Source organism: Schistocerca serialis, chromosome 2 (assembly GCF_023864345.2).
Source record: "Schistocerca serialis cubense isolate TAMUIC-IGC-003099 chromosome 2, iqSchSeri2.2, whole genome shotgun sequence".
Taxonomy (NCBI): domain Eukaryota; kingdom Metazoa; phylum Arthropoda; class Insecta; order Orthoptera; family Acrididae; genus Schistocerca; species Schistocerca serialis.
The window spans coordinates 908,879,745-908,894,112 of NC_064639.1; the positions used below are offsets into that span (position 1 = coordinate 908,879,745).

A 14,368-nucleotide genomic window follows, 5' to 3' on the forward strand; every position below is an offset into this window, starting at 1 on the left:
TTTCTTTAATCTGGTCATCATCTGCGATTTGACAGCCACAAATTACTGGCACCAAAATATTACAAGAAAACATAATTCACAGTCAAGTTACCTTTTTAATTCTTAGAAATATGTGAAAATGCCACATAAGTATTAGAGACAGATCATCGCAGCTGGTAACTGGGGTGAGGAACATGACAATTTGTGTGTCTGAAAAGTGAATGAATACTGTTTCTATGTGTTTTTCATTTGTGGGTATTTTGAAAAAGTGTAACTGTGAATATGTTTATCTGGCAATTTCAGATGAATGAGAAGATATTTTTTATTCTTTTGAAAGACATAAAGGCAGGTGAAGAATTAAAAGTATGGTACGCCCCTAATTATGCTGTTAGAATGGTGGCATCTGCCTATAAGATTGCTCTGAACACTAGCTCTAAGGTAAGGAATAACAATTCTCATTGTTTCATTTGCTGTCTTATATCTCCTTAAATTTTTAAATGGTTGTGACTCCTCAAATAAACTGTTCCCAGTGTCTTTCAACGAAACCGTTAAAAGCATGTTTCACAAATAAATTGCCATTAATATCTGCGAACATTGAGACAGGATATGTTATCCCCATCTTTTTTGCACCTCTCCCTCTCCCTCTCCCTCTCCCTCTCCCTCTCCCTCTCCCTCTCCCCTTTCTTCCTTCCTTCTTTATTTCTTTTTTTTTCTTTCAGATAAGTGTAAAACATGGTGTCAGTGCCAAGTGACAGGTGTTAATTTACCAGCAGATAATTTTGTTTGTTTGCTGGTTACAACATGATGTCTTCTCACACCCACCTAATAAGATTGTTCAAAAGTCGTGTGAACTAAGAAACTTTCCATGGTGTTTGTTTGACAAATGTTACCTTCATTTGTGATAGCACAAAATTGCTTCAGATTCTATTGAATACCAACTTTTAATTATTTTCCAGTTGCATGATTAACTTGTGAACATTGAGTCTTAATCTTAACAGCTTAGTGAAATATCAGTGTCAGTAGTACTTGTGAGTATCTAGAAACTATCTAATCTACATTTACTAATGGACACAGAAGTAAACTTCCTGTCAAAATTGTCTACCATTAAGTTCTGAGTAAGAATATTTTAATTTGTTGTAGCAAAATTCTTGACTGTATAGTTATCATTTAGAGACTTACAGCAGTAAAACTTGTTCTGTTCTCATTTTACCTATCTCTGTTATATCTTTCTTAAATGATATCCTCATCCAGTTTTAGCATCTTGTACCCTTGCTTTGGCACTTATTGGTACATTTATTTTCATGAACTCTTGTCTTTATGTAGAAATATTACTTGATGCACATGGTTTGGCTACAGATCCTATGACCCATGTCCATGGCTGCCTTTGATTGACATGCTGAGAGGCTCTAATGATGTGGATGATAAGAAGCGGTGTGACGTTGGATTACAAGCAAAATTCACACCCCTCTCACATCGGTTGACTTACTTGATCTGCACAGCCGATCTTCTTCTCTGGATTGCCGGCTCTGTCGATCCCCAAAACCTTCTTCTCCGAAGTATAATGCTGGTTACGGGAATTTATAAACTCTCTATTTTTTAAATAATTTAGTACTCGAAGAATACTTTTCACTCAGACATAGTATATTTCAACTTCCACAGAGAACAAATTCAATATTTCTCACATTAATATTTGAATGTTTATAAGTCAACCAATTCGTCTCACGTTAGACTCGATAAAATGCATTTGCAATAGCGTAGTTTTTACAACCACATAATTTATGAACATGTCTTGCTTCTAGCAAGTCCAACACATGATTTATAATTAACAATTTTTCAACTGTTCTTCTTTTTTCTCGTTACCATAATCACTGAAATAAAACACCATGAGGTACATAAACATTCCTTGTTCTTCCAATTTGACTTCTGTGGCGCAAGTGGCAAACACTTGTCGATGCTGTTCGACCGTCGTGTCTATTTTGTGCTGTGACTCCTTTCCAGCCTGCACACACAAACATGTGTCGCACAGTATGTATGTTCTCTCACACTTATTTTTAAAAATATTGTGTGTTCGAGACAGTAGAAGGACGAGTGGTTCTAGAATTTACGCGGAAATTCTCGATGCGCTACATATCCCTCCCCTCAGCTCGAACACGCGATATTTTATACATACTCATTATGTACATTAGTATTACATACAATAACAATTCATAATTCTGTGGTATACATTCTACATTCCTTTATTAACTGTGCATAACCCTTTTATTTACTATTTAGCTTTTCTTTTTTCATTTTACTTTGATTGTGAAACGGGAGTATTTCACTCGGTGTTGGAGTCAATTCTTTTTATATCTAGGCATCATAAGGACTTAGGTTTCCAATCGTGAACTTCAGGTGTTCATGATACTTGAGTGTTTTATTCTTTATTCTAATCCTTTGTACTGCTTCTTTCGTACATAATAGTCTCATTATTTATAGACTGTTTGTAGTCTGAAGGAACTCTGAGCAAATGAAAGTGTTCTTTTCGACACTTGTAAACTCACATAAATCATAATAATGCTAATGGAATATAGAATTCAAACTTACCAGAATAATTCCTATTAAACGTGGTACTCCTGTCACGTTACTGTCCTTTTGCCCTAGGATCAGTACCTATATCTTACAGGTGGGTTGACCCTATGAGTGCACTTACTTCTTCCATTTTGGTAGTACACCCTTTTTGAAACATCCCTATTCATCAGGCCACAGGTTGTCCTATCTCCATGTAGGAGATGCTGGGTATGCCCCCCTTATCCATTATGAGTAGGCCTCATGGTCCATTGCCCTAGTATACATTTTATGTACACTACAATTAAATATTTCCTGGAAAAAATAAAAGTGTATTTCACACTTCACACTCACTTCTTAATAGAGTCCTGCTCTACTTTTCAGCTTCTGTAATTTTTAGTAAATACCATGTCTACCCATATTATTCAACTCATAGTAGATACTATGTCTACACCTAATGATCAAGTCCCACTACTCTATGACTGATCACTCCATCAGAGTATTTGCTACACTGACTTTACGTAATTAAGCGTCATTATTAACTCCAATCTGGCCTGCGTTCTCCTTCGTAGAACCGTCACAATAAACAACAGTGTGTGCATATTTCCTGATGTACACATGCCTTCCCCCTACAACACATGACGATTCATACCTCCCGACAGGTGACAGGTTTCTAGTTAGTAGTTTCACTGTTTGTGTACTTTTATATCTTTGTGTGTATGATGATAAGTGTTTGTGCAGCCAGATTCTTTGGCCTTCTTATCTGGAGATAAGTTGTAGGTAATTGGAAACCATGGAGAATATGAAGGACTTCTGTGCTAGAAGTAGATGAGTATAGAAAGAGGGAAAAAATAGGCAGGTACTCAAACTAGAAGTAAGAAAGGAAAAAATAGAAATGGTTGCTAAGATCAAAGAAGAGAAAGAAGATAGCCCCAAAGACAGAAAATCCTTCCCACCCCTCCTTCCCCAGGATCCCTACCTCGCCAATACTTGAGTGAGAAGCTGGAGGAGGTATGGTGTTAAATAGTCTCCTACAGAATGGACATATCTTAGCAACCCCTATGGAATGGCAAATGGTGAAGAATCAGTCACACTTGTTTGGGAGGGTTGTTTGAAAGGTGTGTTGTGTGTTCTATGTTAGCCATGATTTATATGTTGGTGTAAATCATGTTTTAATCTACAATATCCACCCCTTCCAAAAATTGTACAAACCCTCCCATGTACATCACATTTTATAAAAGGTATAAAATATTCTATACCAAATAGAAAATTATACACTACTATAAAATAGTTGTCTAGTTAGTCACTTCATATTATCTTTTATACACACATAAAATCCTCTATTCAGTTTATGTCATCTCGACATCACTCTGTTTAAATAGTACCATAATATTATACTTTTCACTAATATAACATTCTGTTTGTTTCATTTCATGTCTAGAGATCACTGTTCATTCGTGATTTCTTAAGTTTTCTACTTGACTGTCATATCTGGTTTCCTACATACTAAAATTATAGGATAGTTTAAGATTTTAGGAATAGATTATAGAACAGATTAAGATTTGAAGAGAATTTGGTGCAGGAAAACTAACTTGGAAGAAACACTGAAAACAACTCGGAATCCAACGGTCATCACTCTGCCCGTTAACTCAGATTGTTAATGTCCCTGGGGGATATATAACTTTATGTTCTTTACATTGTATTTTCCCTTCTCTGATCCAGTTTTAGGATCTACTAAGAATAAGGCTGTGGGATGTATTACTGTTTGTATTGAGTAAGGTCCTACATATTTCTGAAAAAAACTTATGTGTGTCTTTCTTCAGGGCAGAGCTCTGAAGATGTTGTTTTACCAGAACTAGGTTATCAACCTTGTACTGAGGTTCAACTGCTTTCTCATCCATTTACTTCGGAATGCATAAACGCCACCATTGCAATGTTATACTATCTCTCCAAAATAAATTATGACCCATAATTTTCCACTTCCTTGCTTGGTTAGGAGGCGAGGAATTCCTAATACACATAGCAAACATCTTGGTAAAATAGGGATCATGATGTATGTTATCTGTTACTCTTTGTGCCAGCTCTTGTACCCTGGTATGTGGATACTCACCTGTTATAAAATTAATCACAAAAATTGTGCTGGATCCTTCTGTACGTTTTAAATCTCCCGGGCCTATAGGTAACCTAGACAAAGCGTCTGGTAGAATATTCTCAGAACCTTTTACATACTGTATTCTAATGCCATATTCTTGTAGGAACAACATCCATCGTATTAATCTACTATGTAACAAACGACTATCCATAAAAAAAGATAGAGCTTGATGATCTGTGTAGATATGGATTTCTGACCCCCATATTAGTGTTTGGGATTTCTGGATACTTCATACTATTGCTAACAGTTCTTTTTCAGTAGCTGTGTAGTTTAATTCATGTTTATTAAGACTATGATTAGCAAAAGCTATAGATCTGTGATTTTCATTATCTACACCCCGCTCTCCTTGGAATAGTTCTGCCACAATCCCATAATCAAATGCATTGGTTGCAATTTTAAATGGTTCACCCATACTCAGATGATGCAATATGGGTGCTTCTACTAGTGCTCTTTTTACATTTTCAAACACATTATTTGCCTCTTGATCCCAAACCCAAGGTATTCCTTTTCTTAAGAAATGTAAAATTCTTGTGTCATTTAGTTCTTGTCCCCTAATACACTGTCTATAGTAACTGGCCATTCTGATAAATGCCTTCAATTGTCTCCCGTTTTTAGGGGGTGGACATTCTTTAATAGCTTTTATGCACTCAGGATCCAGTCTAATCCCCTGTACCCCTACAAGATGCCCTAAAAACTTAAGCTCTTGACTTGAAAAGTGTGATTTAGACAATTTCACTGTAATACCTTTTTCTTTAAGTTTTTTCAGGATCTTACTCAATGTTAGGCAATGCTCTTCCCAGGTAGCTGAGATTATGAGAATATCATCTGCATATGTTATTAAATCCTCCAATAAATCTCTTCCTAATACTTCATCCAGAGCCTGTATAAATACTGAGACTGAGATATTAAGTCCAAATGGTAATACATTGAAATGATACGATTTACCATCAAACAGGAACATGCTATACTTCTTTGATTCAGGATATTACCTAATTTGCCAATATCCTGCAGTCAGGTCCATCGTGCTAAAAAAGCATTGCTTTCTCAAATTTGGATAACAGTTTGTCAATGTTAATTGGTCTGTCTCATTCTGTTTCTATATGCTTATTCAATGTATGCGTGTGTAGCACTAATTGCACACCTCCTGTAACCTTTTTTACTACTACTAAAGGGTTATTCATGACACTAGAACAAAGTTCTATGATATTATTGTCAATAATTTTCTCAATTTCCTCCTTAACTGATTCTTTCAGACTTATCAGTATTGGATATGGCTTACAGAAAAATGGAGTGTCACCTTTGATTTCAAATTTATATATGTAATCGCTGATATTCCGGGAAGATCGGAAAATACTTCTTCATATTCCATTAGAATTCCAAATAAATCTAGTTTTTGTTTGTTGGTTAATATTGATGACTCGTTTACATTGTTTTGTATGTCCACTCGATGTGACATGTGATTTTCATTATCGAACTCTGGTGACAATCGAGCTGTAGCTGTTAATTGTAATTATTGACACTCAGTTGTTTGTTTACTAATGTAACTATCTGTTACAAATGGTATCCAATGTCTACTAACATCCTTACTAAAGTAAAGAAGATTTTCCTCAAAATTTAAAATGACTTTAAATTCTAATGGCCAGTCTAACCCAAATAATACATCTCTATTGATATTTTCTACTATTAACAATGTCTGACGAAACAAATTATTTCAAATGTGGCAATTCACCTTGGTTTCGTCTTTCACAACTTTGCTCTTCATTCCTGTTATACCAACTATGTAAACTCCAGTAAATTCGAAGGTGGATGCTTCTTTCGATGATTATCGTTGCTATTATTCCTGTTAACTGGTGTACTCTAGCTAAGTTAGCATCATGTCATTTAAAGCTATTATTACTAATCCTTTTGTAATTCTGATTTTCGTTCTGGTGTATGCTCTCGTTGCGGTCCTTATTTAAGGCATCCAGTGCATCCACAAAGGATAATAATTCTTCAACCGTTTTCCACCCACTACATAATATATTCTTTCTCATTCAAATAGGCAATCTTCTTATTAAAATTCAAACTAACTCCTCTTCCTCCATTGGCTTATCCAAGTACTTTGCTCATGTTAAATGCCAGTTGAAATACTTTCTCATTGTTCCCCACGTATTACTGTAATACTTCGGGTCCCACAAGTCCGATAATAGTTTTTCCTGGGCACTTGCTGACCAATACTTCTCTTTAAACTTCTTTACAAAATCTTCCCAAGAAGAAAAGTTTTCTATGTTTACCTTACCCAGCTCTGAGTCTTCCCCTAATAGATACCCTACAACAAATTCCATCTTTTTCAAATCCTCCCAGTTCTTGGGCAAGGCTTGGTTGAACCTTTACAAAAAATGGATAGGATGTACTTCCCCATCTGGCTTAAACTTAGGGAATTGCCTGGATAATCCAGAATTGGCTCCCCATTATAAATCCGTCATTGCCTCACTATTCAATACCACATTAGGAGATGTCACCCTATTATCCACTTTGTCCCGAATAAGTTTGATATCCTTGCGTAAATTATCTATACCTCTCTTGATATCATTAAGTTCAGAAGACAAATTTGGAGACATGTTGTCGGAGGTTACTCTCGTGGCCACTTTTTGGTCTATCATTTCCTCTACCTGTTCCACCAGGCTACTTATATTTATCATATCTGAGGTTGCTATTTTCTATTTAAAGTTTTGTTCCATGTTATCTACTCGAGTATTGATGCGTGCAATTTGCGATTGGACTAGTGGTAATAACTTGTTCTGCTACTAAATACCTCTTTTAAAGTGTGTAATCTATATTTTACAGCATCAAACGTAACATTACATACACTTTGAAATGATCTTAATTTTTCACCAAGTTCAGCTTCTGCATTATTATATTGATCTTCAATATCCAATTCTAACTTTTTAGCTAAGTCCTGAAATTGGTTACTCTGTGTCTGACTAAGTCAGTGAACAGTTGGTTTACATGTCTGCTTAACAAACTAGTTAATTCCTCTTTCACATCTATTTTAAAATTTTCTACTTTAGTACTTAAAGCATCAAATTCAGTCTTCAAATTTCCCATACCTTCACTTAAATTACTGAAGTGTTTACTTTGTGAATCTACCTTAGCACTTAACAGTCCTAAAGTTTCATTCAGGACATCCAGTTTATTATTTAATTGAGTATTCACTGTGTCTATTTCTCTACTTAAATTAGCACTCTCGAGTTTTTCACTTAAAGTTGCCCTTATTTCATTTCTCAAAGAAGCATTTTGAGCAGTCAGTTGCCTTCTTAAAGCTTCTGAATCTGCCCTTTGGGCTTTGATTAAATTCAGTACTTCAGACCCCTCAGGCACCTTCTTACTCACTTTCATTGCCATGGCTGGTTCTGAAGTTTCCCCCATTCTCTGTGTATTATCCATATTTCTCTGAATTTTTGATCTAGTGATCATTTAACAAATTAACACTAAGTATTATACCTACACTAACAGTCTATTATTCAACAGTTTCTTTAACTTTAAACTCAAACAATTACTGTTTTCCGTGCGTTGGTGAGCGGATGCGTGACCTGTGTCGGTGAACAGCACTGGCGCCAGCAGTGTCGAATGTTGGTTTCAGCATTGGTGTCGGTGAGCCCCAGAATCTTCTCTCTTTTCTTTTACCATAGTAGCTTTCTGACGTCTTCTCTTTTATTTCATTTATCAATTTTCACCATTTGAAATTTTAGGCTGAATCCAGTTCCATGAAACATTTCTCTTGTCTTGTAGTGCCTGGTTGCTATGGCAACACATCATTCTTCTGCTTCGATTTCTTCTCAAAATTCCCATTTTTTCAAGTCCTTTCTACTGGTTGCCATGTTCTAACGATGTGTGATGATAGAACTTGTTGAGTGAATATACAAATTTTTTCACTAATTAACGATGTTTTGGACTATGTAGAATAACATTCTCGCATTCCACATCTAAATATCTCCAACTTCCTGTATTTCACTCACTTTTCGAGCTCTAGAAACAATTACATTAACATTCATAAGTGAGTTGGTTTAAGAACCACTCATAATTTATTAACATGTCTTGCTTCTAGCAAGTCCAACACGTGAAGTATAAATAACAATTTTTCAACTGTTCTTCTTTTTTCTTGTTACAATAATCAATGATATAAAACACCATAAGATACATAAACACTCCTTGTTCTTCCAATTTGACTTCTGTGGTGTGAGCGGCAAACACTTGTCGGTGCCGTTTGACCGTCGCGTCTACCTTGTGCTCGTGACTCCTTTCCAGCCTGCACACACAAACATGTGCTGCGCAGTATGTATGTTCTCTCACACTTATTTTTAAAATATCGTGTGTTCGAGACGGTAGAAGGATGAGTGGTTCTGGAACTTACATGGAAATTCTCGGATCACTACAGGTCTACAGGTTAACATACCCAGCTGTTGCAAAATACTTATATTTACTGGTTGGTCTTTGAAAACTTATAGCATGTACTACTTTTTTCATTTGTTTACCCATGTACTTTTTAATAAGAATAGACTTTATTTTATATTTTTGAAAGGAAGACTAATTGCAGATGCATGTACTTTAATTTCTTGTTATGCACCTTGCTAAAATAATTTATGAACTGCAACATGCTTTCTTTCAGAAAGCTAATGAGCATGTTGGACATGCATCTGAAGGAGACACTGTTTACAGTACAAAACATAAGATGAAAAAAAATCGAGAGAAAAGAATGGAAACTGACACATTGTTAAGTAAGTCTGATGAAACAAGTGCTTTTATTTATTTATTCATTTTTTAATAGAAAGTGAACTGATACAGAAGATGGCACGTTGCAGAATTTGAAATCATGATTCATAAAGCAAAGACATCATTAAACACATACTCCAGGAACAGAAAATTCCTGAATGCTTCATTCAGTTTTTATTTTTATTTTTTTTAAATTTTTACTTGTTCAATTTTTTGTTGTAATAATGATAGCAGTAAAGATAATATCTATCCACATAGTTTAGAATTGGGTGGTTGATAGGTATATAAAGAAGACTGAAAAAGTTGCTGAACTTTTGAATAATATCTGCCTTCACAGATAACTACAGAATGAACATACATATGCATACATCTCCATGGTTACATTGTCCTGGCTGACTACACTATACCGGCTGACTATGTTGTACTGGCACTACAGCGTATTTGGAGTGAGGGAGGGGGTGTATTGGATGGAGCAGGCTAGGGGAGAAAGGAGGTATGTAGGAAGTTTGTAGGGCTGGAGTGAAAGGTGACTGATGGCTGGGAGGAGCAAGCAGCAAGCACACAGGATAGGGATGTGGCACTGGTGAGATGATGATGGTGCAGGCAGGGGGAGTTTTGTGTAGCACTCATTTATGTAAAGGAGTGGACTGAGAGGGGGAGGAAAGTTACGTAAACAAGTGGACTGAGAGGAGGAGGTAGAACAAAGAGGAGAGAGACTTTTGAAATCAGTTTGTGAGTTTAGAATGGATGAAGGGACAGCATAGGGACAGGGTGGAGATGGTTATGGGGTGTGGCTACCAGAGATTGTGGCAAGGAGGATTGTGGGATTGAAGGAAGTGTTGGACGGTCAGTTCCCATCTATGCAGTTCAGAGAAACTGGTATTGCTGGGGAGGATCGAGATGGTGGGATTTTTTGAATGGCTATTGAAGTCAAACTTGTGCCGAGCAGTTTTTTTAACCATTAGGTGGTCAACTTTGCTCTTGTGCAAAGTTCAGCAATGGCCCTCTTGAAAGACAGAATTTGATTATTATGCCTGCTTTTGCATGTGGCTCTGCCTCAGATAGATAGAATATGCCACTGGTGGGACTGGAATAGTGTGTAGTGTGTGGTGGGTGGTGGCATAGTGAAGGTCTTGCACCTGGGCCTTCCACTACGGTATGATCCACATGACAAGAGATTTGGAGATGATATGGCATGAAGATGGACCAGAACATTTTGTCGATTGGGTGGTGACAAAATACAACTTTGGTATGGTTGTAATTGTAGTTACAATGTTTCTCATTTCTATGCATGACGATAAGTAGTTGAAGCCCTGTCGAAGGATGTGGTCAAATTGTTCTACTCTGGGGTGGTATTTGGAATGAGTGGGATGGCCGTTTGCAGTTGGTTCACAGGGATGATTGAGGATTAGGGGCATGTGCATATATGAAATGACATACCTGTTTTCAGACTTTTACATGGCTTTTTATTTGGGCAATATCACCAACCATTGTTCATCAGAGTGAATGGTCAGCACCAGACTCAGTTAAGAGCAAACACAACATGCTTGATCAGTGACTGTTTCACAACCTGTGCCATTTGAATCTCCCTTTTTCCTCTCTCTGCCTCTACTAGCTTCTCTGAACTACTTAGAGGAGGAGAACTGACCTTACAATCCTTTTGCCCTCAATCTTCACTAGCCCTTGCCCTCCTCTTCCGTCGTTCCACACTCACAAGCTCCTCCTCACAGTCTCCCCTTCCTCTGTTCTGTTTCCCCCTCACAGTGCACTCCTCCACATCTTTGTGTGCACACACAACTTCCCATCTGCACGAGCACACGCATGTGTGCACACTCAGAAGCAGTACATCATCTGAGGCCCAAGCTAACATTTTCAGTTTTGTTATGTGTCTTATCAACCATTCAATGCCCTCATTATATGGAGAGTTGTTACCATTCCTCCTTCCATTATTAACACATCTCCAAGGACCTTCAATTTCCAGATTTGTTGTAGTTGTAGTTGTAGTTGTAGTTGTAGTTGTTGTTGTTGTCAGTAACTATCTTCCTGATTTGGTAAACCTTTTCCTAGTTTTCAAGAAAAAATTTGGTTATCCCCATATGTTTTAAGGATAATTGTCTCTTTAGTTGTTGTTTGCATCTAAACTTCTTTGTCAGTTGTTGTCGTATACAGAACTGACAGTTTTTGCTTAATTAAACTGAATATTTTTCAGATGGAAACAGTAATGAAACTAAGCTAATTTATAATTTTAATGTAAAGCAAAGGAGACATTACCCTTTTGCCATTATTACAAAATCTGCATGTTATCATTTCCTGTTGAAAATAGAGAAAGTCAGTTAATGTGTCACATGTTGTAATTAGGCATCATCAGTCTTAGATTTTAGTGCATCTATAGAAGCTATGGTCTTTTTCTTGTTAATAAAGCACTTAATGTTTTTCAACCCTTTGTACAGACACAGAAATTATGCAGAAAGTTGCTGAGCAACTACCTGCTAAAAGATTGGGAGCATGCCGTGTTCCTGAAAAATGGCGTTGTCGAAAGTGTGGAAGTGAGGAGACCAGTGTTGTGGCTTATGCAAAACACCTCATGAAGCATTTTAAGCCTGCCTTCTCTGACACAGTGAAACCTATACAATGCCATCTGTGCAAAAAGACATTTGGTTCTGAAAAGGTATTTCTCCTTAGAACAGGCAAATTAGATAACTGACTGGTCTTTTTTTACCTAGACTGTAGAAGTTTGCAATGGTAACATACTTTTTATTTGTGGTACATGGTTATACTGACAGCTGTAATAGAGTTTGGAAATGATAACATATGTCGTGATTACAGCTGCTTGTGAAACATAAAGTTATAAGACACGGGGCTGTAGTGCAGCGACCAGTCCTTTTAGCCAATATCAGAGAAGAAGATACCGGTGATGGTCAAAGCTCAACATCAGATAAAATGAGAGAGATGGACAGACCTCTAAGTTCTCAGAGCACTAATTTCATCAAGATATCTAATGATGAAAACACTATAAAAGAAATGGAAAGCAAATCTCGCACATTATACACTCAAATGACGAGGCATGCAGTGACACACAATCCAGGAATTCAAAATGTTCCAGTAGTGCAGGTAAATAACACTGGTTACCATGTAGTGACATGTTCTAGAATACTTAAAAAATTCATATGTGCTGTAAATTTGCAGCATCTCATGATATTTAAGAAAGCTGTGTTAAATTTTGCTATGGTGTATACTCGCAATTAATAACTTGATTATACTTATTAATTTGATTAGAATTTCAGTCTTAATGAGGGATGAAATGATCACCTAGAAGATTGCAGTGATCCAATGTTAAAGAATTCATAGAAACTAAAACAGTCTTAAATAAGAAAGTTTGCAATCAAAAACTGTTTCAGTTTCTAAAAATTCCAGTCTTGTGTGCTTGACAGTCAGTTCTTACAGCATTGTTGCTGGCCATGTCAAATGTGATGTATGTTTCAGTCCACTCCTGAATAAACATTACAACTGTCATTTTGGTTAGTGCCATTAATTTTCACTTGCCCCTATGACATACAACTAGATTGGCAGACGACTCTTGCTTTCTGGCTACAATGAATATTCAACTTTAGTGTCACATAATTAATATTTGAAGCCATTGATCTCATTGTATCTCATGACATATACTTCTATTATCTATTTTTCAATAGATTTATTTATTTAATATAATAGAAGGAAACATTCCACGTGGGAAAAATTATATATATTTATTTGTTCTCTGAATCATTCCTGACAGTTGGCAGCAGTGGTGCCCAGCTGAAGCTCTGTTTATGTTACTAATTAACAGTAGTAAATTTTTACAGGTTAAAGCGATTGTGTGAAGTGTATTTATATGTAAGTTTGTTTCTTTGTAACTCTTTCATTCAGCAGTTGAAGAGTGCATGATCTGAGGTTTTGTTTCTAAATTATCATGTAAAATCACATCACGTGTTGCAAGCCGTATTTTGCCAATAGTAAACATGGTCTAATGTCAAATAATAACCATAATAAGTAGTAATTAAAAGTTACAGTTCATTGTTAATAAGTTAATTAACAGTTAAGTGAGCTCTGAGTTCTTGTTTTAAGTGGAAATTAAGTAACTTTTTGTGTTATACACCGGAATTATTTACATGTAGGCCTAATTTTTGTGGCTCATAAATTATAAAAATCATTTGGTGTAAAGTTTGTTAAGTATTTTAATTCTATTTTTAAGCATTGGATCTGTTTTGCAATGTGTGGTAAGTGTGGATGTTGCTGTAGGGCAGTTGGACGGGGAGTGGTGTGCATAGATTGTGGGCTGAAATTTTACTGGGGCAACTGCAGTGGAGAACTGAACAGGAACTCAATGAGGCTATCCTATGGAACTCTAGGGTCTGCAAAAAAGTCAGGAGAATCACCAAACAGGAGGTGAAGATGTCAGTCTGAATTACATTGTGCAAAATTTGAACTAGATAAGTTGGAGGGGAAAAAAGATTGTGGGAATTACGTATAGGTAGTAAGTGGTGGGCAAAAGGTGAAGAGCTCTGCAATTTCATCTACATTTGACTTTACGGTATCTAATAAGTTTGACTTGTTACCTGAAGTAGGAGGGGAAGAGCCTCATCCAGCTGTAGGTCACAATATAGTACAGCAGACTTCTAGTAAAGAAACTATGTGTAGGTCGGCACCACAACAGACTAGGAAGAAAAGAGCCTTGCTGCTAGGTAGTTGCTATGGGAAGGGTGTATGCCAGATAGTACATAACAAATTAGGAAAGGATAGCAGGCCACAATTATTGTAAAACCAACTGCTAGCCCTTATCAGATGACAGAGCACATAGGGAATCTTTGTAAAGATTTTTGACGAGTATGGTTTTGTTTATCATGGTAGGTGGAGCAGGAAACAGCCTGCATAAAGACAGAAATTAAAGCATTAGGGGTGACC

The 14,368-nt window shown here is 36.5% G+C and overlaps 1 protein-coding gene across 2 annotated transcripts in view; it reads left to right on the forward strand.

Annotated features, from left to right (window-relative positions):
• LOC126458266 (uncharacterized) overlaps positions 1-14,368 on the forward strand; it is a 275,178-nt gene that overhangs the window by 98,029 nt on the left and 162,781 nt on the right. For both annotated transcript variants that reach the window (XM_050095191.1, XM_050095192.1), the window contains 4 exons: positions 283-417; positions 9,324-9,432; positions 11,878-12,095; positions 12,254-12,538. In XM_050095191.1, coding sequence (XP_049951148.1) covers positions 283-417; positions 9,324-9,432; positions 11,878-12,095; positions 12,254-12,538 — 747 coding nt within the window. The remainder of the gene's footprint in view (positions 1-282; positions 418-9,323; positions 9,433-11,877; positions 12,096-12,253; positions 12,539-14,368) is intronic.